The 26,158-nt window shown below is 40.3% G+C and overlaps 3 protein-coding genes across 6 annotated transcripts in view; 2 read left to right on the top strand and 1 right to left on the bottom strand.

Moving 5' to 3' along the window:
* Positions 1-13,011: 13,011 nt before the first annotated feature.
* On the bottom strand, positions 13,012-14,802 carry supt4h1 (SPT4 homolog, DSIF elongation factor subunit). The gene is made up of 5 exons (XM_084374219.1): positions 14,627-14,802; positions 14,045-14,151; positions 13,897-13,952; positions 13,413-13,466; positions 13,012-13,267 (listed from the first exon to the last, which is right to left on the bottom strand). The coding sequence occupies exons 1-5, from the start codon at positions 14,693-14,695 to the stop codon at positions 13,200-13,202; spliced, it is 354 nt and encodes a 117-aa protein (XP_084230345.1). The 5' UTR covers positions 14,696-14,802; the 3' UTR covers positions 13,012-13,199.
* Positions 14,803-17,430: 2,628 nt separating this feature from the next.
* hsf5 (heat shock transcription factor family member 5) lies at positions 17,431-21,478 on the top strand. Of its 4 annotated transcripts, none has more exons than XM_084374218.1 (6): positions 17,431-17,569; positions 18,086-18,586; positions 18,859-19,173; positions 19,410-19,456; positions 19,666-19,923; positions 20,621-21,478. In XM_084374218.1, the coding sequence occupies exons 2-6, from the start codon at positions 18,100-18,102 to the stop codon at positions 20,633-20,635; spliced, it is 1,122 nt and encodes a 373-aa protein (XP_084230344.1). In that variant the 5' UTR covers positions 17,431-17,569; positions 18,086-18,099; the 3' UTR covers positions 20,636-21,478. The 4 variants fall into 4 exon arrangements, with proteins under 4 accessions (XP_084230344.1, XP_084230342.1, XP_084230343.1 ...); XM_084374216.1 differs by having other exon boundaries at positions 19,570-19,923; XM_084374217.1 differs by having other exon boundaries at positions 19,365-19,456.
* A 91-nt stretch (positions 21,479-21,569) lies between these two features.
* rnf43 (ring finger protein 43) overlaps positions 21,570-26,158 on the top strand; it is an 89,716-nt gene continuing 85,127 nt past the window's right edge. Inside the window, exon 1 of the mRNA XM_084374214.1 lies at positions 21,570-23,783. Coding sequence (XP_084230340.1) covers positions 23,562-23,783 — 222 coding nt within the window. The 5' untranslated portion in view covers positions 21,570-23,561. The remainder of the gene's footprint in view (positions 23,784-26,158) is intronic.

Below are 26,158 nucleotides of genomic sequence, written 5' to 3'. Positions count from 1 at the left end.
CAGAAAGCACAGTCTGTGATGCATGTGGTGTTCCAGGAAAACAGAAGTTAACACAAGATACTTTTTTCATTCTCATCTTTATTGCTCATCATACAGATTACACATGATTATCTTTTTCTTTCAGGAGGAAAAGAGTTGCGATCTTTGCTCGGCGCCACACACCGCCCATGTGAACTGACTGGGGCAACACTCTGGGCAATGCGTGGCCTTTGTGAGACAAAGCAGCTTCCTCTTTTTTGCGACTTCCTGCGTGAGCTCCTCTCCTTCTCCCTGAAGCCAACAGTACACTCATCCATAAAGTAGGAAACACTACACTGTGGCGAGGAGTTTAGTAGTGCTTTCTACTTTATGGATGACTGCACTGTACATCCATCGTCCTCTTCCGTCTTCCACTTCTCTCTTCTTCTGCACCTGCACAAACACACCATCCCCCACCCAGAAACACACTTTCACCCAAACTGAAACCTCTCAGCTCAACGCTCAGACAGCCCTCGCGTTTGTCGAAGCAGAAAATGCACACTTCCTGATTTGCCTTGAAGCGTTTGCACAAATAGTTTTTACACAAATCAGATTAAAATCCAAGTTAGGCCTGTTAACATTTTTTTGTACGAGGCAAAACTCAGACAAAGGACCCCTCCTGTAAACCTCAAACTGCGCCTGAGTGCAGTTTTTGAGGCAAAAGTCAGAACTAAACTTTTTGCCAGAGGAAGCGCTATCTTGAGGAAGCCATTTTGTCAGGCATGAGTAAGCTTTTCTGTCTGAGCAAAGGATCACTTTGTACATTCAGAAGTCATGCAAAATAAGTCAAACATTGAAAAAATGTAAGATCAGAAACAAATGAAAAGTAGAAAACAAAAAGTAAATACATTAAACATTCAAACAAATAAATAAGATAACAGGAGCATAGAAAAAGGTTGTTTAGTTTGAAATACAAAGTTTTTACATCAAAATCCAAATGGACTTCTGAATAGAGATGACTTGACTAAAAGTGAGATCGAAGAAAATGCAGAAGTAATGGGGAAAAAAAAGTTGCTCTGACATATCCGTCATTAACTGACATAAAAAAGAATTTCACTACGTCGTCACAATTACTAATCAGCATTAAATAAACACTGTCGCCCATCATACTTTACCTCTACCTTCATTGGTTTTCTCTGGTTTTCAAGTGGAGATCGTCCGGCTGCCTCACAGGTGTCTTCTGTCCGTCCAAGGAGCGGATGAAGAAGAAGAAGAAGAAGTTGTCTCCTTTTGAACCCTCCACAACCACGTGATGTAACCACAGGAAGAGGTCTAACAGTCACAGCCGCTCTCTTTCTCTTCTTCCGTCTTGACTCTCTGCCTTCTGCAGGCGCTTTTTTAAAACGCTGACAGCGGCTCAGAATATCACTTTGCCAGGAAACAAATAATCTCAACATGAGAGATTTATCAGAATAAAATACAAACAAAACATCCCTGATTTCTTTTTCATCATTTATTCTTTTTTAATCAAATTCAAATCAAATTATTTTAAGGCTCAAGCTTCATTTTCCACCCTGACCATGTCTGTGCTCCAGGCCATGATGTCATTTACAGTAGCGTGGATGTTCTGTAGCTTCATGCAGTGTGTCCACCTCAGAGTGCAGTGTGAAGTTGGGTAATAATCCTATAATGAAGTGAGAGATTACGACACACTTTGTATTGTTCCCATCAGGTGAATGTGAACTATTTATAGTGTATTTTACATTTATATTCGCATTTATGTCTTTTTATTAACATTTCACAACTTAATGTGTGTAACGTATATTAAATGTACTTCCTCAGATCATCTTTAAATCCTCATGAGAAAAAGGGACATGGGGAAGATTTAGTTACTCACATCGAGTACCTGATGAGTAACACACTCCCTGTGAGCTGATGGTTTCACTGATAATCTTTGACTTTGCTAGAAGTATCCAAGTCTTCCAAGCATGTTTACTGTCAGATGGGTTAACAATGAGTGATGAGTGGAACAAGCAGCAGTGTGAACTGTAGCAGGGCTTTTTTTTTTTTCTTTTAGTTTGTTCAGAATGAAACCGCTCGAACTGAAATCAGTTGTAAAACTACACCAGAGTTTCCTCACATTTACTCACTCACTCACACATTGAAAACATGCATACGGACATGTGAGAACAGCTTAAAGACGGACGTGAAAGTGGACCTGTCCTTTAATGTCAAAGTCAACTTAGACTTTTTTTTTTCTCTTGCTTGCAGGCAGAGTGACATGTTGGTCACCATGACTACCGTTACCTTTCTGCTAGTGTTCCAAAGTGAAAGGCGGCAGGTTTCAATTCCTCGTAAATGTAAATGTCCAACTGTAACCGTGTGGTTTCTCATAATGCCAGAAGCAGGTCAGAGGACGCCATGGATGATGGATGAAAAGCTACGCTGATGACATTTAGTGTTGGAACACTAGCATGTGTGTTTCACTTAGACACCACTGAAGTGTGTAGCACATTGTACCCGATGGGAGCAGATAAATGCAGCCTTAAAAACTGATCAGTTAAATGGGAAAACCAGCTTTTTGCTTTTAATGCAAAATAGTTACAATCTGATCTAGGTCACCGAAAAATCCAGCAGTAATGAGCCAACCTGCCTGTGAGCACTGTGACAGAGTGCTGAGGGGTGTCTTCACAACCGGAACACGCAGCAGTGATGATACAGCTCAGTTTGATTTATTCAATAAACTGCAAATAAGACTTTTAGTGTCGCGAAGAAGCTGCTCACACACAGTATGCTCATTTAAGTATGTTTGTGTACTGCTTATAATTATTAAATTGAGGTGGAGGGTTAAAGTGTTACTACAGTAAAATATGGTAGAAAGCATTGGGGCTTAGGGCACATTTTTTATTTTCAGTCCTCCATTTTATGAAATGTGCTCTAATAAGGCCAGTGTCAGTGTAGTAATGTAACCTTTAATGTGTGCAAAGAGAAACATCCATTATAGGTAGAGGTCAGGTCCTTTACTTAAATAAAAATACCAATACAATCATGTCAAAATAATCTATTGTCATTTAATACATAAAGTAAAAGCACAGGTGTGATTCCTGTAACTGATGTCTTATTAAATATGACGGTATTATATCAGATAGTGTTGCATGAGCATCTAAGTAGTACAGTTATTGCGGAAGCTGCCTGAGGTGGAACTAGATTTAACTACTTGATATATAATAAGGTGTGGTATTTAAGTGGTTTCCAGCCTACGGGTTTGGCCCCTCCAAAGGCTCAACAGATAAATCAACACCTGTTGTATTGTTAAGATGATAAATGGTAGTTCCCTTAATTCACCAACTTCCTGCTCACCATGCTCAGATGATGAAAAATGATCAATGTTTTGGGATCCTATATATTTAAAGAGCATTTTGACCTCACGAAACAGCATAAACAGCAGTTTATACTGTATTGTTTTCGGTCATTTTTTAATTCATTCTTGCTAGAAACTTGGGTTGGGTCGAATCAAACCTCATGGAGGGCCAATTTCAGCCTGCGGACCGCACTTTGGGCATCCCTGATCTAAAGGGTCATGAGATAATTAATCAGAGAGGAAAGAAGAAAAACAAAGTACTACAACAACATGTTTTTTCCCTCTGAAATGTACTAGAGTATTAGTATGAGGTGGCATAAGATGGAAATATTCAAATCAAGTACAAATACTTAAACACAGCACATGAGTTAATACACTTTCAACCACTGGAGGGTAGTTGAGTGTGTGCAGGGTACGTTTGTGTTCTCACATTCTCCCACAGAGGAATTGAAACAACATGTGTGTGTATAGAGAGATGTGACATAGTTGGGTCTTCTATAACTCTTTACCCGTGACATGTGACATTCCTGCTGGGAGCTGATGTAGGTTAATGGCCGAGAGAGAGAGACGTCATTGTGACATCAACACCGTTAAAGGCCGTGGATGTTGGAAAACAAACAGCCCTCCGAATGTTAACGTGCGTATCGACTACACAGTGAGGACATTATAGAGAAGAGCTGACACAGTTATGATACAGAATTCGTAAAATAAAATGAGGAAGGTGATGTCATGTGGTGGAGGACGTGTTGTCCCTGATACTTTGTTTCTCACACTGAATGTGTGTGTAAGCTGCAACAGAAGCCTGCTGTGTGAGGATTGTTCGGTTTATTCATGTAGAAGAGAAGGGTCGCTCATGATGCTCCATCTTCAAATCAAACACGCACAATGGAGACTTCATGAAAACATCCAGCATATGGTCTCTTTAAAAGCCACACTTTTTTTTAGCCTTTAACCCTCCAATCTCCTGACCCCTGCCCCGCATTTTAGTAATCCCTGCCCTCTCCAACTAACTGAGTCACCAGCCTCCGAGTGAAGTGCTGCTGCTGCTGCTGCTTCATCTGGCAGGCGACCACTCGTGGGGAAGTGATCCTAACTCCCTGTGTGAGGAGTGCATTAAAAGCTGGGGCCTTCCCGAGCCCACGCTGCCTCTCGTGATAGACCTTATCTGGGCCGGCAGCCATTTCCCCTCCCTGCCAGCGTCCAAGCTCCTCCTGGGCCCGCGGCCGGGTGTCGACACCAGCGAGCCACCCGCAGGCTTAGATCCCTCCCAGACCAGGAGCTCCGCACAGGCCTGAGCTGCTTTTAACCTGCTTCTGCAGAGCACCAGCGGGGGAAGTAGATTTACTCAAGAACTTTACTGAGGCACTTGCACTTTACTTGAGTATTTTGATTTAATGCTACTTTACTTTTCTACTCCATCATACATCTACTCCATGTCATTTCAGAGTCTGGCCTCTCATTTTGTCAGTGTAACAAAAAGTAAAGCTGCCAAGTATCAAAAATATGAGAAAAAAATATAAAAATGTACAAATCTTTAGTGGTAATCACTCAAAATGTTATAATAAAACAGTTCAAGGTCGTTAAAAAAGATTGTTTCACTCTTAGAACAATGTGAAGAATGAAACTTTAAACCTACAACGAGGAACTTTGAACTGGTTATGAAACGGTCTCAGTTTAACACTGAAGCCTCTATATGACCTACAGCAGCAAATAACACAGGTGAGAAGATCGGCTATTTGTGTACAGTTCTTATAGTTATTCTTGACGCCTGTCAGCAGGTTGCTTAAGTGTTAATACTGTCTGCTTACATGTGAAGTGATTTTAATGTTTTATTGAAGGTGCAATATATACACATTTTATAGTGAACATTCAAAAATGACCTAAAACTATCAACAGAATGTGTTTAAGAGCGCTGACGTTATGATGTCTGTGTATTGTGTTCCAGTTATATCTACTGATGTTAGCATGCTAACCAGCTAGCCCCGTCCTGTCCTGGTCAGAAGCTCCTGTGCTAGTGGTGTAAACAGCAACAGTGCTGTGGTTCTCTGAACTCCCAGTCTGGGTTATGGTTAGATACATTTGGAGCATCACAACCCCCACAAAATGACACTGTCCCTGTCATTATTTGATCCATTCAGTCTGATAACATTGTGAAAGTCTAGAAGAGTCGCAAGATTAAATCATTTTATTTCTATTCAAGTCAGCTGGGCGCTTAACCGGAAGTTAGCTGGCTCGGTCGGTGGAAACCTCTAGTGTGCACGCTCTTTAGGTCCCAAAACGCTGAAGCGCCGGGTATTTTATACCCGGGAAGTCAAGTTTTTTTGGCTTCATGCACAACTGAACAGCTCTGTATCCAGGTTTGTTAGTTCCATGGTCTGGACCACTAGCTGCATGGCTAACTTTGCTAACTAGCTAACAGCAGCTATAGTTAGCAGGAGTTAGCAGTTACTCCTGTGATATGCTGCCGCCTGTTTGTTTAGAGTTTGGATTTGAATTTGGTTGCACCTTTAATGTTTTTGTAAAGTTTTTAAAATGTCTTCTGTAAAACATTTGTTCTGCACTGTAGAAATAAATGAGGTGGTGTGTGAGGACCCAACTCATAAACACATACAGTACATCACTGGAACAAATGGACGCGATGTTTTCTACACAAAGAAAGATATAACATATGCTGAATTAACAAGAAGGCACAAATAATTAGGAATTTGTCACAGAAAGTGTTTCACAAAGTTTTTAAAGTTTCCCCAAACTCAACAACTCAAAAAATAGTGCTATTGTATAAAGGAGTCTGGGGAGTTTCTCTCCTTCTTCTTCTTCTTGCTGTTGACTGTAGTTTATTAGGCTGCTTTGACCTATAACATGTTGGTGTTAAGTTTATAGTCTGCTGTAGTGCAACACTCTCTCAAATTCTTATAAATTGGTGTTAACAACTATTAACCTGGCCATTCAAATGAATACAAAAAACATGAATGTTGCGTCCCAACTGTGATTGACTTCCCTGCATTAGCACTTTCAACTGGTTTACTCAGCTTGTCTCGAGATGATATATCAATAAAGTTATTTCACTATAAATAAAACATACTCAGTGTATCAACTGATATCTATTCAACTGATGATGAATAGATAAAACTATATTAAATAACTGTTAGAGGCCCAAAGAGGTCAAACTATCCACAATTTCACCAAAAAAAACCAAAGAAAAAAACAAACACAAATTTGTGTTTGAGAACTTTATTTTTCTTCGCCTTGTCTCCCGTTAGTCATCTCACAACCCCTCAGATTAATCTCTTGACCCTTCGGAGGGCCTGAAACTATGAACTATAATATGAAAAAGTTGACGTCAGGCAGCTACAGCAGGGTCTGTGTCCTGTTGTCCTCTTGTATGTACATGTCACTATTTGTAAAAGGAATTGAAATCCTTCCATATGACGAGCTGCTCTCTGGTCTCACAAGAGAGGAAGTTTTGTCACCCTTATGAAACACTCACACGCACACACACAGCAGTTTGAGTGTGCGCGGCCTTCTGTTGATAATGTCCACCACCCCCCATGTAAAACACATCCTCTTACTTCCCCTATCTCCTCTTTATCCCTGTCAGACAGAGCCTGTTTCCAGCCTGAGCTCAAGAAACCTCCACTCGCTTTGTCCTACATCTTCACAGAGGTCACTGAGCAGCCAAGGCATCATGAACCTTCGAGTCAACACCTCGATCTAATACTTTCCCTTTAGCTTAAAGCCTCGACATATCCAAATAAGGGCAAAAGTCATGGTTGCGAGCACCAATGAGGCCGTGGCAGACGGGCCTGTGTGTCCCTGTGTGCGGGTGTGAAAATGAAGGGCGTGCTTGATGCTGCTGCTGCCGCTGCTGCCACAACGCTTGATGTGTAGAGGCGGAGCTGAGGGCCTTCCTGGCAACGCCTGCGGTTGTGGAAGTCTTGCAGCACTGAGCCCAGTTCTCGGTTTTGTTTTTAGTTCACAGCTCTCGTGAAATGACTTCTCCCACATGAAGTCAGAAGAGCAAAGAGGGCTCAAATGGCACAGAAATAAAGTGAGAGAAAAGTATATTAAGTACGGAATTGTTTGGTTTTACGTAGCAGAAAAGGAATAAAGCTGAACAATGAAATGATGTGCGCGCTCACTCATGAACTCATGCACTCAGCGGTGCATTGAGCTACAAACCCACAGTGAGGCGTGCAGACTCCTGTGGTTCATTTCTCATTTGATTATAAACTGTCTCCAACCACTGTAGGTAGATTCACACTTCAAGTGTTCCGCCTGTGGTGGAAAGAATGAGAGATATTTAACATGTTGCACATTTGACCAACAGTTCAGTTTGTTCAAACTGCTTTTCTAAAAGATGGGGGAATAAGAGTGTCACCTTGGTTCTGTATTTAAGATATATTTTGTCATGTGGCTTGTTTTTTATGACTTAAAATGTCTGACTTCCATGATGGGTATCACATTAAAGGGGCTCTGTGGAACTGTGGTGTTAGTTGATGTTAGCGGACTCTATTTCTGAACTGACGTTAGCTACTGTCGCTGTCTGTTAGCGCTGAGATGAGACTCTTGAAGGACCTGCATGAAGTCACATCCTTTGGACTGCTGAGGAACATTCAACCCAAACGGGGGAAGGTCCCGTTTTTCATGCGACATTATCATCCGCTCACATATGGCCTATAAAAGAAATTAATAATGCCTGTAAACTGCTATAAATTGTTACATAGAGCCCTTTAAATAGTGACTGGTTGGCCTGTCAGACACCTTTAATAGAGCTGAAAATCTTTTTATAATTAAAAGTGCACTAAGAGAAAGATCTTCATTGACCCTGCCACCTTTCTAGCTTCAAACAGTGTCCTGGGGACCTTATTTTCCTCTGAGAACAGCTTGTTTATTCAGTTATGGAAAAAATAAATATTTCTGAGTTTGCATTATTACCTCACTGATATTGTAAATATTAAAATTCAGAGCTTGAATTTCTTGTCGCAGCGCCCCTTTAAACAAGTCACTGTGAGTGTCAGTAGAATGAGCTTCACTGCACGTGGCTGCACATGTAAGAATGTTTCTTCACTTGATTATTCATATTTCGATTAAGAACACAAATACACAGAGATACTGAACCAACAGCTAAATAGGGCTGATACGATCATATGTTAACAGTCATTAACTTAGCGTTGCAAAAGGCTGACAGAGACAGGGCCTCTGGAATGAATCACCTCTGGTCCATATCAGTCTCAAAGCATCTAGTCCACAACAGATATTAAAATGACTCACACCTTCTGACTCACAAACACGTATAGAAACCCACACAGTGATAAAAGTCATTCACAATACCAAGTATTTTCTGTATTTCTATGTAATATTCATATTCATGTGCAGTAGCCTTATTGAACATTTATATCAAAACAAAGCAGAGAACCACAGTGCAGACATTTGGATGTAATTATAAATGTGATAAGTCTGTTAAACCACATACTTATGATAGGAAGGAAAAAGAAAATTACACAACCAAGTAATTCCATTCTTTCTATGTAATATTCATGTTCCTGTGTCCGGTCATAATGTAAGGTATCAGTACAAAGTCTGAGTGAGAAGGTCTGCTTTCACACATTTCCTTTACAGTCACTATCATGTCTTAGGTGTTGTATTTTCTAGCTATAAGTAATACTTTGGAAGGTGTTCAGCATGAGTGTTTAATTCAAAATTCAACTGGTATATAACCACAATATATTGTGCCAAAACTAAAGTCAGTCTCGAACCCAGTATTGGTTTATTTCTGATAATAAATGGAGCCAAAGACGTGAGCAGCCGTTGTGTTCAGCAGTGCAGATTCTGGTCTGTACCAGTCTGTGAATATTTTAGCAATAAATCACGTGATGTGGCAGAAATATTTTTAAAGCCATGTTCCCTGTTGGAACTCAGGTATGAAGATATTTCAGATGATGGAGAAATAATCCCGTATAGATTGTCATTCTGGGACAAACAGCCTATCACATCTCCTGTTTACACTGTATCCACCTGAGATTAGTTAGTCTGATTGTGTGTGGCATTACCATGGAAATGCAGTATTAATGTAAGTAATATTAAAACTGGGCTTCAGTGGAAATGCTCACTTCATACATACAGTATATTCACAATGGAAACACATACATCACACATTCAAGTCTACCCGAGGACGCAGTCAGGAAAGATTCAACATCGCTGAGACATTTTTATTGTTTCCACATCTGGAAATCCTGATCCACATGTGGGGAAAAAAAGACAATCACATGTGGTAGCTTTTATTTACATGTCTAAATTAGCACGAACAAAGACAATATTTTATTTTCACATTCAGATTTTGATCGACATGTGACATTTTTGTAAGGGTAAGGGTAACACAGCAGATAAAAGTGACGGAGCGGTAGGATGACTGGGGGAAACAACAGCAGAAATGCAGCCGGACAATCAGAAGTATAAAAAAAATGGTTAATAAGGGTAAATAAAACAGGAGGAGTGATTAATGAATGTTACAGGTGGTGTCTTTCCATTGACTCAGCAGGTTCCACAGCTGCTGTTTGGTTTGTTGACCTTTTAATGGTGTGTTTTTGAACGCTAATCTTCCTATTAAGCTTCATTTCTCGGAGGCCTCCCCCACTGAGAGAGTTTATGTAATTCATGTGGAACCTGATTTCCTTTGGGTCACTGATCCTCTTGATTAGAGATTGTTTCCCAACATCCATCCACCAGTGACCTGACAGTAAATGAGCCTCGGATGAATGTTTGAAGTGTTTCCATTAAACAGAATGACTCCAACCAGGGGAGGAAGTAACTAATTACAGCTACTCAAATTACTGTAAGTAAGTCATTTTTTCAAGTCTGTAAGTCTGAGTAGGGTTTGAGAAGAATACTTTGTCTGTTTACTGAAGTATTATTTTTATACCAGTACTTTACTTGTAATTGAGTAATATTTCAGTCATGTAACTGTACTCGTGATCTCTTTCCACAGCTTGTCCTCACACCCTTTTTACAACGTGCTTCTAGTGGAAAACTGGTCACAGTTGTCAAAACCTGCAAAGGGCCATGTGACAAATGTACATGTGCTACTTCTCCACATCCTGTAGTAGCAGACACCCTCTGAAAGTATTGTTGCAGGGGGAGCATGTAGTGAGGCCAAACTATTGTATTTCACATGTTGTATAACCTAGTTACAGTCGATTAGTATCTTTGGTTGAAGAGATACAGAAGATAAGGAACCATGATTATATCATCAATAAGAACATCTCTCTGTCATTGCTGACCTGGTTAGGTCTGTCAGTGTAGTGAGAAATGTTCCTGCATACATAAAGTGGGGCAGCCTTCCTGTGTATCGTGTTACAGAAAGCTTTGCCTTCTTTATGCTGTTTTCACCACCAAGTTATTTTACTGAATTTAAACTCCCTGCTGGGATTAAACATTCTTTTTTCCCTTTTTTTTTTTTTTTTTTACCAGTCTTGTCTGTAACTCATAAGGTAGCCCTTTGAGTTTCATTCAAATACATCTCCCTGTGTGTCACATCTTAGACTGATTTCCTGACTATGAATTTATATATTTATAATTATATTTATATTCTATTACATGCACTCATTACGTCGTGAGCTGGCAGTATGATAGAAGACCCTGACATAAAAACCATCTGCTTCCCTTCACTTAAACGTAACCTCAGTGTTTTTCCCCTCAAAGAGCAGTTTCGCTCACCGTGCCAGCACCAGGTGTGCTGTTCAAATGAAACCCTCATCTAATAAGACAATATCAAGAGCTTACTGTGCTCACTTACAGAGATTTAAGGAGTCCTCAGTGTGCGTGTGACCCCAATCCATCAGGTTGCAGTGTGATGACACAATGCCTAGACCCTCTGGCAATAAACAAATATCGCTGTGTTCCTACACAGTAATATAAGCCAACAATAGAGTGGTACAGCTGATACACACAGCAGCGCAGGATGACCCTACAAGTCTGAGGTGTTGTTGCAGCCTATTGTACAGTGAAACACAAGACACAGCAGGGACTGAAGCTGGAAGGTAACTTCAGATTTAACTGCAGGAACTATGTATAACAGGAACAGTGGATGACATTCATGCGACCAGCCTTACAACAATAATAGTTTGGTTCATGGTTCCCCCTACTGGCAATGTCTGGTACTGCATGTGACCCTGCTGCTCAGTAGAAAACTCCCTCTTGTGGCCCAAATAAATAATTACAGAGACCAGGCTTTGGCAGTTGTTCAACCCAAAAAGTGTTGACTGTTTAGTTCCTCCTATCTAATGTGTCAGATCAGTAGATTGTTAGTTGTCAAGTACTACAGTGATGAGTCAGTGATCTGAACATCGCTCTGTGGCAGTAGTTCTCAAAGTGGGGTCCTTGAGCAGATACCAGGAGGAATAATGTATTTTTACTATAATTCCATCCATAAGTAACACAGTGCTTGACAATTTTGGTTGTGTGTTTCATACACTTTCTGTAATAGAACATCTAAAGTTAAAATTCTTATCAGACTGGTCTAATCTGTTTCAGATTATGATGATACATGATGATGAAGGCCAATATGTTTTACTTCTGTATAGTGTGACAACAATGTAACTCCCCAGAGCCATGCCAGTAGCTCAGTGAGGAAGTGCAGTGGGGCTTTGAGCTAAATGCTAACATCAGCAGGCTACCATGCTCACAAATGCAATGCTAACATTGATGTTTATAATGTTCACCATCTTATTTCAGTGTTTTAGCATGCTAACATTTGCTGATTAGCACTAAACACAAAGTACAGCTGAGGTTGATGGGGATGTCCTTAGTTTAGCAGGTATTTGTTTTTAACCAAATAATTGGACAAATGAAATTTAAACTTCGACCTGATGATGATACTGAAATAAAAGTTAAGGTATCACCAAAGTGATCTGTCAGCCTGGACCAAAGTGATGGACTTTGGAAAATAAGTAAGGTTCTGTCTTTTGTGTCAGTCGCAGTTTGGGGCTTTTAGGTACATTTTCTGGGGTATTTCCAGAAAGGGGCTCTTCCTGGAGCACACGTGACTCATATCGTTTTTTCCAAGTCTCAAGCAATTCCCCAAGTCAAGTCTTAAGTTAAGACAAGCCAGGTGCCAAGTCAAACACCAGCAGTATCAAGTGCAGTATCTGGTCATTATGAAGAGGAAGACAAGGTGTTTGTACACATTTTATCATATTGGCTAATTAACCTCACATGTTCAAACAGAATGATGACTTATATTTATATTATAATTATTTATATTCAGAGAAATAAAAACATTCAAACAAAAAAGAAAAAACTTTATAAAAGCATATTTCTTAATTTCTTCTCAATCACAACAATACTCCCTCCCATGAATTTTAAAATGAAATACTAAGAGCAAGACTAAAGAAAAAATGTAAAAACTAAACTGAAAGCATAAAATGAACAGACAAATCATCATGTCTCAAGTCAGGTCACAAGTCATCAAAACAGTGACTTCAATTGACTTAAGTCCAAATCTCTGCCATAGCAGACAGGGCCGTTCACTGTCTGCTGAATAACAGACCAGTTTGAGACTAACAGGGAGTGGTTGCTTGGACTGAGGTAATGCAGATTTGCGGTCCTCCATCTTACAAATCCCTTCTCTGAATCAGCAAACCCAATGTGATTACAGCAAGTGAATCAAAAATAAACACTGATTTTATGACAATAACTCACATTTCTTATAAAAACTTTATTTTTTTTGCAATTATTCAAAATAATAAAAAAAAAACATTTGTTTCTCCCCTATAACCCCTCATGCTAATATTTCTAATCACAAGAAAAGACAAAAATTAGACAGTTTGAGAGAAATTCCATATAACATCACAGACGCGATCAAATTGAGTCCCACTGTCGAGGTTTATGTCTTCACTGCTGTATCTCTGGATTTGTAGATCACTCCTCTGCTTTTCAGCTCTCTCACCACACCTTCAGAGAAGAAGAAAAGTAAGCAACAGCTGGTAAGTAAAGTAAATGTAATGCTCGATCAGGAAGGGAAAAGAAATCAGAAAAAACAATCGTTTAAGTGTGTTACTTGCTACATATTGTGGCAGTACAGTTAGAGAAAATGTACCTGGAGGTAGTCTGCCAGTCACTGACACTGCATATACACCTGGCTTGAAGTTGCCTGTAGGACGGAAATAAAATACAAATATATACACACAATTTATGACTGACAACACTGAAAACGACTTGAGGTAGGTTTTCAATCACATTTTAAATTACATATGACCCTCATTGAGATCATATTGCGCTAAACGGACACAAAACTATCACCTGTCTATTTCAGCTCGTTCCAGCAAAAGTCAGCAGCTGTTTTAAGCAAATAACCTCGAACAAAACCCCCTGTACAGATTGTGCTCAGGACCAGGAGCTGTTAGAGGCCAAACCACAGCTATAATCACAATTAATACTGAGTTTCACTTGCCAGGTTGTTTAAAGCAACTCCAATATGATGATCATGCAAGTTGTAACAATTTACAGGTTAGCTGTAATAACTCTATAAATATGTGTAAAGTGTGTGTGTGTGTGTCTTTCATACAGGCATGCATTCTTACCTATCCTCTGCCATTTAGCTACCCAACTGTCCTCTGGGCTCATCATGGCTATAACACTGTGGATATAACAGACAGTATGGTAAACACTGAGAAAACAATCCAATCCATGTGAAAGTTTTTAAATAATTAATACTAAATTAATGTTTACCCATCAAATGAGGAACTTGTGCATTCATAAACCATCTCTCTGTTCCCCTTCATCTGCAGGTACGACTCACAGTTGTCACAGCCGTCGTATTCAAACTGGTCAATGGTCTGAAGAAGACAATAGGAAGATGAGTCAGTTAGCAAGATATTATATAATCGTAATAATAAGAAATTGGACAAATGATAGACATTCAAAGCTATACAAAGTATTTCTGATGCCAACAGAAAGGCATGGTTATCAAATATTTTACTCAGGTGTACCAACACTATTTCTGGTCAGGGTCAACTATCAACTACTGTGTAAAAATGTGTTTTAGTTTGTGTACAAGCGTTACGTTTGAGTTTAGCCAAACAAACGCGGCTCGTGAGAAGAGCAAGCTGCAATCAAGTAAGTACCTATTGTAAAGGAGTACACAAAGAGTTCAAGCACTGGTATACAGCAAATAAAAGTCATTATGGAGGCATTTCTTTAAAGTTTTGGCTCATGTGCGAGACACAACAGAGGAAAAACACTGCGCAGAAAGCGGCTACATGTTAGCACAACGCTAGCCCGAGCGGTTCTTTCTCTCAGTTCCCGGTTTACCTTCACTAAAGAACACAGAAGACAAGCTCGCAGATGGCGAAGGTCTTTAGGGACCGTTTCCAATGCCATTATGTTAAGTGCCTAGAGAAAATACTTCAATAATACTGAAATATAAACTGGATTAATGTTTTGAATGTGTTCCAGTCGCTGGAGAATTACGTCACAGTCTGTGAGGACCTGATAAAGGACACGCACTGAGGCGTCCCTATTATGCGCCTGTTCAAAAATCTTTCGATCTCAATCATATAAAATAATCATCTCAATTACAGGGATTACATGGTCATTTTTTTTTTGATTTGTCCCACTATGTCCTAAAATTTGTCAGGAATATACTTAACAAGGATTGTTATTTATTTGGTCATCTGGGGATCCAGAATAGTGGAAACTTTTTGGTTAAATTTGAATGACACTTAGAGATGTTCAAATACAAAACAAAAGACGTGTTATGGATGAGTTACGGATGAATCGATCAGTAATATGAGGGCTTTTATTTGTGTCTCTAAATTGAGACTATCTGGGTGCTTTATATAACCAAATGCCTGTAACTTTAATCCTGGTAGATTTAAGCATTTTGACTCCCTGGATCTCTGTTCTGTCCTGGGCTACATTGTAAGAGCCTGCATATCCATAGACTTCTCCTTTATTAACAGGTTCAACATAGTCTGTTTATTTTATTTTATCTTATTTCATGCTTTATTATTATGACTTGTATTATGAATATATATATGTGCTGATAAAACACTTATCCATGCAGCTAAGTCACTATTTTGTATACTTCAACTTGTTTTTTAAATTGTAACTGTAACATTTTTTTTTAAAAATGTTAACACCTCTTTACACTTACAGCTTGAGAAACTGTGTGAGTATGACTGTGCCTCATAAAGCTTCTACAAATTCATGCTGTTCTTTGTTTAAAGGGCAAGGTTGAATGTGCTGTGTTTTATACAATTCAGGAATCTTATCATTATCAGTAAAGACAACAGGTCTTTGTGATCATTTGCCACTCTTTACACACTTATTTTAAGAGATTAATTCATGTTGAACTGAGGATTAGACCTTATTCACAGTAGACATTTGGATTGACGTAACAGGAAATGTACATGGTGAAGTTAATGCACAGTGTTTTTAAACCTTATTTCCCCATCTTGTATCTAAGTGACTAATAGGGACACGATTTTTTAAACTGGTTCAATATTGAGGGAGACCGCTGCAGCCAGCAGTCACGAAACGTCTGCCATGTTATTGTTAAGTGTCTGACAACAGTACACGAAGGATCCCTACAGAGATAGTCTGTTCAGTTAAAGCCTGCGCCAAATTGCTCTTGCCAAAGCCACCAGACTCCATTTGCAGATTCAGTATTTTTAGCATCATAAAACACACTTCACTCAAACTCTACACAGTTCTGGCTCTACATGCTGATTTGCCCCGCTGGTTCTCTCATGTCCACTCTCACTCCTTTCCCAGTAATTTCACATAAAGGAACAGTTCACCCAAAAATGAGAATTCAGACACTATCTACTGACCCTCACGCCGACTGAAAGTCAGGTGAAGGTTCATAGTCCACAAACATTGCTGGAGCGTCACAGCAAAACAGAGTAGCAGCATTCTGTGGCTCCATACAGCTTGTCTGGTGTAATCAAAGTCTCCGGAAGTCCTGAGATCCCAAATTGATTTGAAGAGATGTTATTTACACCCTCTTTTAAACAGAAATCCACACTGTATCTGCTCAGCCAAAGGCATTAGCCATCTGAAGTGGGTGCACAGGATTGACTGCACAATGAGGCTGTAAATAACGTCTTTTCAAATCAATCTGGGGTCTCAGGGCTTCTGGATAGTTGGATTACTATTTTTTGGATTCCTCTTTTTTTTAACATTACAGTCCACATCTACTTCAGTAGTTTAGGAGAATACTGCAGCACTCTTCAGCTGAGAGGCTCCAGATGAAACAAGACCACTTTGGTGAATTTTATTTAGTTTCTGATGGGTTTAAATGAAGTGTGTTTTACGATGAAGAAATGACTGTTTCTGCAAATGGAGTCTGGTGGCTTTGGCTGGAGCGATAGCGGCTGCTTCTGGTTTAACAAAAAAAGATATTGTGTATAATGGGGGTTTAAAAAAATGGTGAACAACAGTCAAGCTGGAAACTATGCCATGTCTGTCTGCTGATAGCAGCTGCACACTCAGCTTCTATCTAGTTATATGTCTACATTAAATATCAATATCGAAACAAGACTTGTAAGAAGAAGACTTATATAATTATACCTTATTTCATAAATGTAGTTAAATGTTTTAAAACAGGGAATTGTGGGTCATTTGTAAAAGTGGTTGTTTACTCAGGCTCTTGTACTATAGACCTACTTAAAGATGAAAATGTCAGACCACAGGACATTTCAGAGTTAAGTATTGTATTTTTTACTTGACTGCATTTATTTTACAGCTATTCTTTTACAGATTCAAATATTTAATAAGAACACATGTTAGATCTTATACAATGTTACAGGTCTACATACAAATGCCCCAAATCCTCTCAAGCTTAATGCCACCACTCGACTGTTGACAAATTATTAAAAAACACAAAACATGTAGATGATTTAATGTCTATAAAAATGTGAAAAAAAAAAAAAAAAAAAAAAAAAAAACCTCTGCAGCACAGTTCTGCACACAGAGCACTATTTCATTTGGGACTTTATCTGCTGACTGGTATTCTTTGAACTAACTTTTTTAAGCACAACCTAAATGTCTCATGTTGTATTTTCAAATTGGAGCATCGTATTTTGGACTTCCACACTTTTCCCACCACAAACCTGTGTGAGAAGTATCAGGTCACAAACTCCTCTGAGGCTGACGGACGTGACAGAATCCTGGCGGTTGGACCAGGGTCAGTGAACCAGTTGGACTCCCAACAGTTTTGACACCAGCAGGCGGTCACCTTCATTGATCCAGGTAACTACGGCTAGCATGTGTTTCTTTAAGGTGTATCAAGACTCCTAAAATACAAGGCAATATCTAAAGGATTTTATGTAAACGTAACTGGGTTAAAATTAATGTCAAATACAGAGCGGTTTATCGGTGAGCTAACGTTCGCGCAAGGCTAGCTAGCCAAATAACGTCACCAGTAACGGTAAAGCTAAACGTTAATGCTAGGGCTGTCAGGTGTTGTGTATTGAGTATTGTGAGAATGTACATTATTTTATTTGAAGTTTGAGGAATGGTGCTTGCTTAACTTGACCTTGGTTTGTTAGCTATAAATTGAGAATATGCAGGTTGATATTTTCTAAAGTTACTCCTGCTAACGATAGCTAAGGTTGAGCAGTCTTAGCAATGTTAGCTAGCTACTTCATAAGTGCTTAACGGCTAGTAACGCTGTCACGGTCGATTGTTGCCTGTTTAATTGGCTCACAGTCTGATAGTGAGATGCTGTGAGGCTGTGAAGTTCACACTCGTTGCCTCTGCCTCCAGTTGAACAGAACAGCATGGATGTTGGTGAAAGCCCCCTTCCTGAACGCATCAACCCGCACAACTTTCCTGCCAAACTGTGGCGCTTGGTGAACAACCCGGAGTATAAAGCCATCGGCTGGGACAGCGACGGCGAGCATGTCGTCATTGACCAACATCTCTTCGAGAAGCAGGTCCTCTCTGTGAGCTACTTCACCTCGGACAACGCTGACGCCTTCAGAACGAACAACTTCTCCAGCTTTGTCCGCCAGCTCAACCTGTACGGCTTCAAGAAAACCTGCCCAGCCGTTAAAGAAGGGGACCACGGGCTCGGTGCGGGCGACGCGACGTCCCAACATTATTACAACCCAAACTTCAAGAAGAATCACCCAGAACTTGTTGCGAGTCTGAGGAGACTCACTGTTGCAATTAAGGCCAAGCTACAAGCTGGTCTGGAAGTGAGCTGTCGGACCCCGAGTCGAAGAAAGAGGCTCAGTGGTGGCATAAATAAAAGTGTGAAGAGAGGTAAGTGTCACTGCATGGCCTGTCTTTGAGTGAGGGGGTAGCTATAGATAGTTGAAACCTATGGTAATAGTCACATACATTTCTCTAGGGTGGTGTTGTGAACGATACTGTAAAATGGAACTATTCATTGAACCTGTAAAGAGCTGGAAAGGGATCACTTTTCATCCGAACAAAACTTCTAATTGCAGTTTTTACTCCTCAGCCCAGTGATTTAAATTCCAGTCATCGCTGTCTGACAGGTTATCTTGCTCTGCTTTTTTTTGTTCCTGCAGAAAGTCCTGCACTGCATCAGGAGTCAGCTCATCCCTACCAGCCAAAAATAGCCCAGGCCGTGACAGCCCACAGTGGAACCCCAGTCCCGCCACGATACCTGAAAAGGGGTTTTGGTGCCGCTCTTTCTCCTGCTGTCTTTGCCAAGGATGAAGGGATGCCAGTACCTTTAAGCCACCACTACGCTGGAGAAGCCTCAAGCTTTAATGCGATGCACCCTCAGCAGAGTTTACTGGCCCAGGCAAACTATGGAAATCCAAATTTCCCCACTTTTAATCCCTCTAGTGCCCCATTTCTGCCTGGATTCTATTCTTCAGGTGAGCAACGCATCAGGTAACCCGTATGAGTGGATAAAGTTATAAACTACAGATGTTGCATCACTTTACTTAAATTGTGCAAATATAATGAGCTAAAATGTACTAGTAAGGATATGAGAATATTATTATTGGTTATGAATTTTAAAAAATGCATTTTCTAATCTAAAAATGATCTTTTGTCCGTTTGGAAGTTTACCAGTGCTGCCAGTCAAACTTTTTTGCATCACATCTGGCAGGTAGTGGATTTCAGACAGGGCAGTTGTCTACCCAGAGTTATTACCAGGTATGTTAATTGGAGTGATTGACTCTGTCTGTAATCTGTGACTATGTTCACAGCAAATCTGCGATTGGTCAACAACACTGTGTCTTAAACATATCATTATTTCACTGTTTTAGTCAGGATATCCTCTGAATATGCACAACCAGGACCCACAGAACAAGGAACACCCGGAGGTGAAAAAATGTGACATTAACTTGGATGCCGTTTTCCAGTTTGCAGACGAGTTGATGCCAACTCGCCTCAATAACTGCCTGGATAGAGTTGTGACCCTAGAGAAGCCCGGCCTTGTGTTTGTGACCACCCCCAACACCTGTAACACCAACCCTGCCAGCACCGTGCAAGCCAGACCTTTGTGTGCTGAACCCATTATTACAGCCGTGCAAGGAAATGTCCATGTTGTCAAATACAAACAGCAGGAGGAATCTGTGCTTTCTGTACCGGAGCAGATGCCTGAAGATGCCATATGTGAGGTAAGCCTCTACACTGTACTTTACATTTCCTGAAGGCATTTAGCTTTATCTTTTCTAAAGCCAAGAAACTCAGGAAAGGTTGGGTGGAGTTAGTCAAGCAGTTTACAAATTCAGATTTTCATCCATGACTTGTATTTTCATTGGCAAGTATATTTATTCGAGCAGCCATTCCCAAATTTAGGAATGACACAGCCTAATTTGAAATATTCTGAGGCCCACCCAAACCTTTAATGACAACTCTGATCTACACAAGAGACAAAGGTGAAGTACTTTCCTACATTTTTAACAGAAATGGCTTAGGGCAATGCAGTGCAAAATAATCATTAATCCACATACATGTAACAGTTTATAAACTTTAATATCTTTCAACGCATGCAAAGCCACGCAGTTACTATTTCCCATCATTGACGCAGTATAAGATCATTTCCGATGTTGTGTTGAAGTCTATTCCCCAGTCAAATAATGTTCACAATGTCAGAAGATGGCAAACATATCAATGGATAAACTTCATTACAAATTTGACAATTAAAAATGTTCTATTTATTGTAAATGACCACTTGTGGCCCATCTGCCGTATCTTCACGGTCCACCAGGGGGCTACAGCCCACACACTGGGGGAATCACTGTATAAGAGAATGTATAACAGCTTACTAAAAAACCTATACATTATTTGCTGTGGTTGTCTCTGTGCCACTAGCAAGATGACTACTGATGATGCAAACAACACTGAGGTGGGGGACAGTCCCAGGGATACCAGTCAGGCTCATAACAGCAGCTGCACAGGAGTGCATTTTAAATGTATGTTTGTAAGTCATCACTGCAACAAGTTTAAAGACAGTTGGTTATATTTCTTGTTTTAGATCTCAACTTGTTGATTTGATTTGCATGTGACAGGGAGTGTTGACTCACTCCAGGACGTGGTCTTAACTTACCACCAGATTTTATTCTCTACACTTGTGTAGAATGTTGTGTCTGTTTTCTAATTTAAGTCTAATTTAACAAACATTTTTGTTTAAATTACATATACATTTTAATGCATGTTCAGAGCAATGTTTTCTTTATTGGTAGTGACTTTGGACAATAGAATAATTAAGTTAAAAGTAAGTTTTGCTTGTTTCTTTAAGAACTAGGCTGACTTGTACCATGGTACATTTTAAAGCAAGGGTTTACCTCTACATTTTAACACAGTATTATCTAAAATGTTTTTACCAACTTGTGATGTTTTTAAAGAATTACATCTTAAAGTATGATTTATACAGATTTGCAGTAGTAAGCCTTCCTGAACTCACAGTTTTGAAACAGAGTTTTCAATAACATAACAGGTAATGTGTGTCATAGTGAGTTAACAAACTGCTGTAATGGGGGAGATCTTTGTCATTAATTGTATGTAAATATAATTATTTACTTTTTAATGATTGATTGCTTTGTGGTGGTGACATTCTCCCACCTTTTAGTTTTCACTGCCTCACCTCAAAGGTGCAGTGTTTTTGAAATGTGTAACTGACATGTGTGAAAGTAATATTCAAATAAATATTTGTCTTATAAGGCAGCTGGATGGTTCGTTTACGTGTAATTCATTATTTCTTGTTGCCAGTGCAACAAGTGTACAGCTGATGTTGTACACTAGAGGGAGCCAATCACTGGGTTTTGATGAGCGCTGCTGCTGTGCGGCTGCTCCGCCCTCAGCGTCCAATGTGGCCTTCAGGTGCTACTCGGAAGCTCCAGTGACATTTTTTCTTTAACTACTTTTAATACTGCAATATTTTACTGTGTTTGGATTTAAAAGAGATTCTGTAACAAAAGTGGTTTTTGATAGGTGTTTATTATTAGAGGAAGAAATTTGACATCGACATGAAAGAAAGGAGGAGGAAATACCTGTCGTGGGGCTGCAACTAATGATTATTTTGATTGTTGATTAATCTGTCTATAATTTTATCAATGAATGCATTAATTTTTTGGCTTATAAAATGTCAGAGTGGTGAAAAAAAGTCAATCAGTGTGTCCTCAAATGTTTTGTTTTGTCCACAACCCAAAGTTAGTAAGATAACTGTCATAGAGGAGTAAAGAACCCTGAAAATAAAAACAATTAAGAAGCTGGAATTAGAGAATTTTGACTTTAAAAAAAAGAAGAAGGAAGAAATTAGCTCAAACCAATTAATAGATGACCAAAATGTTTGATAAGATCAATAGTTGACAACTAACCAAGTAAGCGTTAATCATTACCTTTTACTTTGTATTTAGATAACAGGGTCATAATAACAACTTAAAGCACCAGTAACACCATTTGTTTACAGTTTTTTTTCCTCCATCTAAACATGTTTGGTTACAAAAAAAACCCTTCTCCTAACACAAATGTTCGGTCATGTGCAAAGTCTCTCCAAAGTCCAAATCTCCGACAGCACGTGAAGGCGTCAGGACAGTGAGCAGGTAGAGACTGTCAATGAGATCCCAGGGGAGCGAGAGACAGTCCGGGAGGTAGACTTTAGGGACGGTGTCACCACTGTACACGGCGTCTCTCCACTTTACCCACTTTAAATGGAGTTCCCGAGGAGTTTGGACCACTTTTATCCCGTACTTTTTTCTTGTGCCTCTACTCTTTAATCGTTGATGGTTTTGATGAACGATTCATTTTCCCTCTGAGTTCTCAGGAGGATCGTATCTCAGAATAAAGAGGGAATGCCTGTGTTTCTTTTTGACACTGAGCAAGTTTAAATGAAGAGCGACTGTAGAAAGTAAGTCTGCGGGGTCTGTTACAGAAGTCGCTTTGGTTTCAGACCCTGAATAATTACCCAGTTATAAGTGAAGTAAGGCAACGGCCCATTTGTTTGATTTAATAACTACATAAAGCGGTGTACTGCTTCTAACAACCGACTTCCAGGATTATTTTTCGCAGTTCCTTGGTTGTAAAAAATATTACCCAACTTGTTGGCACGTCATTATCAGTCAGCATGCCGGATAACTTTCCGGCGGCAACCTGTAGCCCAGCCTCTGAAGTTCAAGTGGTGCGTTTCTTGTGGATTTATCCAGAAAATGTGTCGGCCGCAGGATGTGCTGTCTTCTGACGCTGTGTGTGGAGCCGCGGCACACTGACCGGTGCACACTGTGATATTAAGAGGAGCTCGGATACGGATGAGGATCGATCCGGTGTTGTCTGGACCTGTCCTGGTGGGAGAGGATACAGCCGCTCGACTCTGAGGCAAACACGTTACAAATGAGGACATTTGTTTATCTCGTGAAGACCAACGCACACTTCAAGCTGTGACACAACAACAAACGTGTCTCCACAGTGCTCGGCCTCACATTTAATGACACTGGATTAAAGTTCACTCAAGCCTGGTTTATCTCGGAACATACAGTCCGCTCCATGTGGGCACTGAGAGATATGTATTTGTAAAAAAACGAGCAGAGTCTGAATATTAACTCTGGCGCTGAATGGAAGTTTCAGGACATTCACGCGTGAGTTGTGATGGCTGTCCTCCAGCTTTAAAACTTTGGATTTCGCAGTAGTCGTCGAGGCTGAAAGAAGAAGTGGGACGTATAACCACACAAACATATCCTCTCCGTTGCGTCTATCCGCGGTGCTTGCCTGCTTTGAAGTCCACCATGTGCGGCCGGGCACCGCCGCTACAGCCGAGGCCATGACCGTCCCCCAGCGGCGCCTGGCCGGGCTCTGGCCGTGGCTGCTCATGGCGGCCCTGCAGGTGGTGCTGGGCCAGCCGGGCCTGGAGCCCGAGCGGCCGGCCCTGCGAGCGGTCATCAAGGTGGCACTGCTGAACCACGAGCCGACGGGGAAGTCCATCACCCTGGAGGGGGTGTTCGTGGGAGGAAGTGCCGGCTACGCGGAGGGAAAACTAATGCAGGTAAGGTGTCATTAAGGAGTGTTTACTGTGTACTTATCATTCACCTCCACACATATCCACAAAAAGGAGGAATTCTCTCAGGTTTTCACGAGTGGACACCTGTTGTCATTCAGTAGTTTCACTGGGCTCCCCTCAGAGCTGTTTGGGATTGAATGCCTTGCTCAAAGACACTTCAGCCATATGAATAAGTGGGAATATTTAGTCTCCAGCTCATGTATTGTGCTTGAAGGACAGCCTCACCTCTTGGTATCCTTTGCCCTATTATATGTTTACAATGGCCTATTTCTAATGACAATCTTATTTAACAAATGTACAGACAATTCATAGTCAGAGCTTAAATCAAGATTACTAAATTTAATTGTTCTCTCATATTATTCCATGAAAAAATAGTCAAAAGATCCACTGGATTACTCTCTAGGTAATAACTTAATATGCAAGCCCATAAATGAGAAATGGTCAATGTAAAAAGAATAAATGAGTTTTCTTTCCAGTGCCTCTGTGGGGTGACTTCTGGCCCCACATGTTTCTCTAACCTAAAAAACAGTTCACACAGCATCCACTGTCTGATAAACCAAATGATGTTAACACCTGGAGTTGTTGCTATACGCCATGAAAAATACTGTAGTGATCATGAGTTACAGTACACTGTATGTTTCCAAGAGCTGCTGCTCACAACAGCACACTTCCCACTCAGCACTCAGCATGTGATGACAGAATATCGAAATTCCTCAAACAATAGCGATGACATGCAGGTGTTATTGAGGTTAGTTTGTTTTTAGTCTATTTTTACTTATCCCTCAAAACAGGGCTGGGTTGAGGTTGCCAGCCTTTGTAGGTGACTAGGTGTATTTATCTAAAGTGACTGCTTTGTTTTGCAGTTGCTATTTATGGCATCTAATATTCTTCCAGCATTCATAATATCAAGGTGTGGTCCAAAACTGTTAGACAACACTACAGATCGTGTTTAGACCTTTGCAAACCTGCACTTGAAGCTAAAGTGTTTTTTTGTCCCAGTGTGGAAAAAGCATGCTGTTACTCTGCAAATGTGAAGTATGCACTCTTTTCATTGTGCAGCATATTTAGGATTCAGGAGTGGATTAGGGCTCCCAGGCCATAAAGCTCGGCTATGTCAATTTATTTACCGTCTCCAAAGAGACGGGACGACAGATATGAGGCACTGCAGGATCTTGTCTCTTCTCACTCAGCAGGCGTGGGAGGTTTTGTGAATGGCAAGCCAGATGCTGCAGTTTGCCATAATTGATAAGGATTTACATGGCTTGTCCACGGAGAAAGCCAAGTATTAGGCATGGTGAAAAGCCATTGCTGTTTTCCTCTCTGGTTAAAACCGATTTGGCTTTAATGTCTGTGTGGGGCTGACAACATGTTACAGATGCATATCACAGTGCAGCTGAGATCAAAGACACTTCCAGCTTTCTGGGATTTTCCAGCTTTCTGTATTTTTTTCCTATAAAACCTTGCAGGTATTTCATGTTCTGTGGGACAAAATAAAAATGTGCTGTAGAGCAAATACATATAAAGTTTTTAACCCTCTGTATCTCTCAGTGAACAGTCTCAGCTGCATACTGTACTTACTACTTATTAGGCAACACGTGGGTGAGAGAACTGTAAGATTGCAGAAGTGATATCTCTCTGGATTTCCCTAAAGCTGTGAAGGAAGGAAGGTGCACCATTGCTACATTCAAACTAATATTTTTATCTCTGTCATAGTCAGAATGGTGACAGCCTAATCCTCTGCTGATAAGATCCTTTCTCTTTCCTTTCTGCTGGCTGTACAGTTGGTTGGTTTTGTTCGCTCTTCTGTTTTCTTGTTCCCTTAAGGCAGACCATTGATTGTGGTTCTGTCCAAGGTTAGGAAGGTATACTTTTGTGAGACTCTCTCTTCCCAGCCTGTTCCCACAGTCCACAGAGGTGGTGTTATGCTGCAGGATGCTCTTTGTTGCAGCTTAGGCCTGTTCCAACAGGTCCTTGCTACCTCTGCAGGCAGCTTTACGGTCCCGCTTTATGTTTCTTGTCTTGTGGGGGGGGGGTTTGAGTTCATAAGATAGGTTCTCTGCCTGACTGTGTCTAAGTGAAATTGGTTGATGCATGTATTAATTCCTGTTATTGAGTTCAGTGTGTGAACTTTAGGAGTCTCTGAAGTGACCCTAGGTTTTACTCTGGACCACACTAAAGCATGACAACCACTTTTTGTAAGATACATTCACGTTGATGAAGATCTACATGTGGCCTCTCTGGTTGTCGTGCTGTGTTATTAGACTTGTCTCATTTTGGAGGGTAATAGTTTGGAAATCAGCATCTGGCATTAGAAGTTAAACAAGTATTTCATTCAAAAAACTGCAACTTTTGTATCATTT

The sequence above is a fragment of the Pagrus pagrus genome (assembly GCF_965226575.1).
Source record: "Pagrus pagrus genome assembly, chromosome: 14".
NCBI classification, from domain to species: domain Eukaryota; kingdom Metazoa; phylum Chordata; class Actinopteri; order Spariformes; family Sparidae; genus Pagrus; species Pagrus pagrus.
This window is presented reverse-complemented; position numbering and strand designations above follow the sequence as displayed.

What these genes read in the sequence shown, in the direction of transcription:
- supt4h1 (XM_084374219.1), bottom strand. Translation starts at nt 14,695, where the DNA reads ATGGCATTGGAAACGGTCCCTAAAGACCTTCGCCATCTGCGAGCTTGT. An exon ending in AGCTAAATGGCAGAGGATAG is followed by an intron (nt 13,467 to 13,896) that starts GTAAGAATGCAT and finishes TCCGTCCTACAG; the next exon opens with GCAACTTCAAGCCAGGTGTA. An exon ending in GACTGGCAGACTACCTCCAG is followed by an intron (nt 13,268 to 13,412) that starts GTACATTTTCTC and finishes TCTTCTCTGAAG; the next exon opens with GTGTGGTGAGAGAGCTGAAA.
- hsf5 (XM_084374215.1), top strand. Translation starts at nt 18,100, where the DNA reads ATGGATGTTGGTGAAAGCCCCCTTCCTGAACGCATCAACCCGCACAAC. An exon ending in AAATAAAAGTGTGAAGAGAG is followed by an intron (nt 18,587 to 18,858) that starts GTAAGTGTCACT and finishes TTGTTCCTGCAG; the next exon opens with AAAGTCCTGCACTGCATCAG. An exon ending in GCCTGGATTCTATTCTTCAG is followed by an intron (nt 19,174 to 19,364) that starts GTGAGCAACGCA and finishes TCCGTTTGGAAG; the next exon opens with TTTACCAGTGCTGCCAGTCA.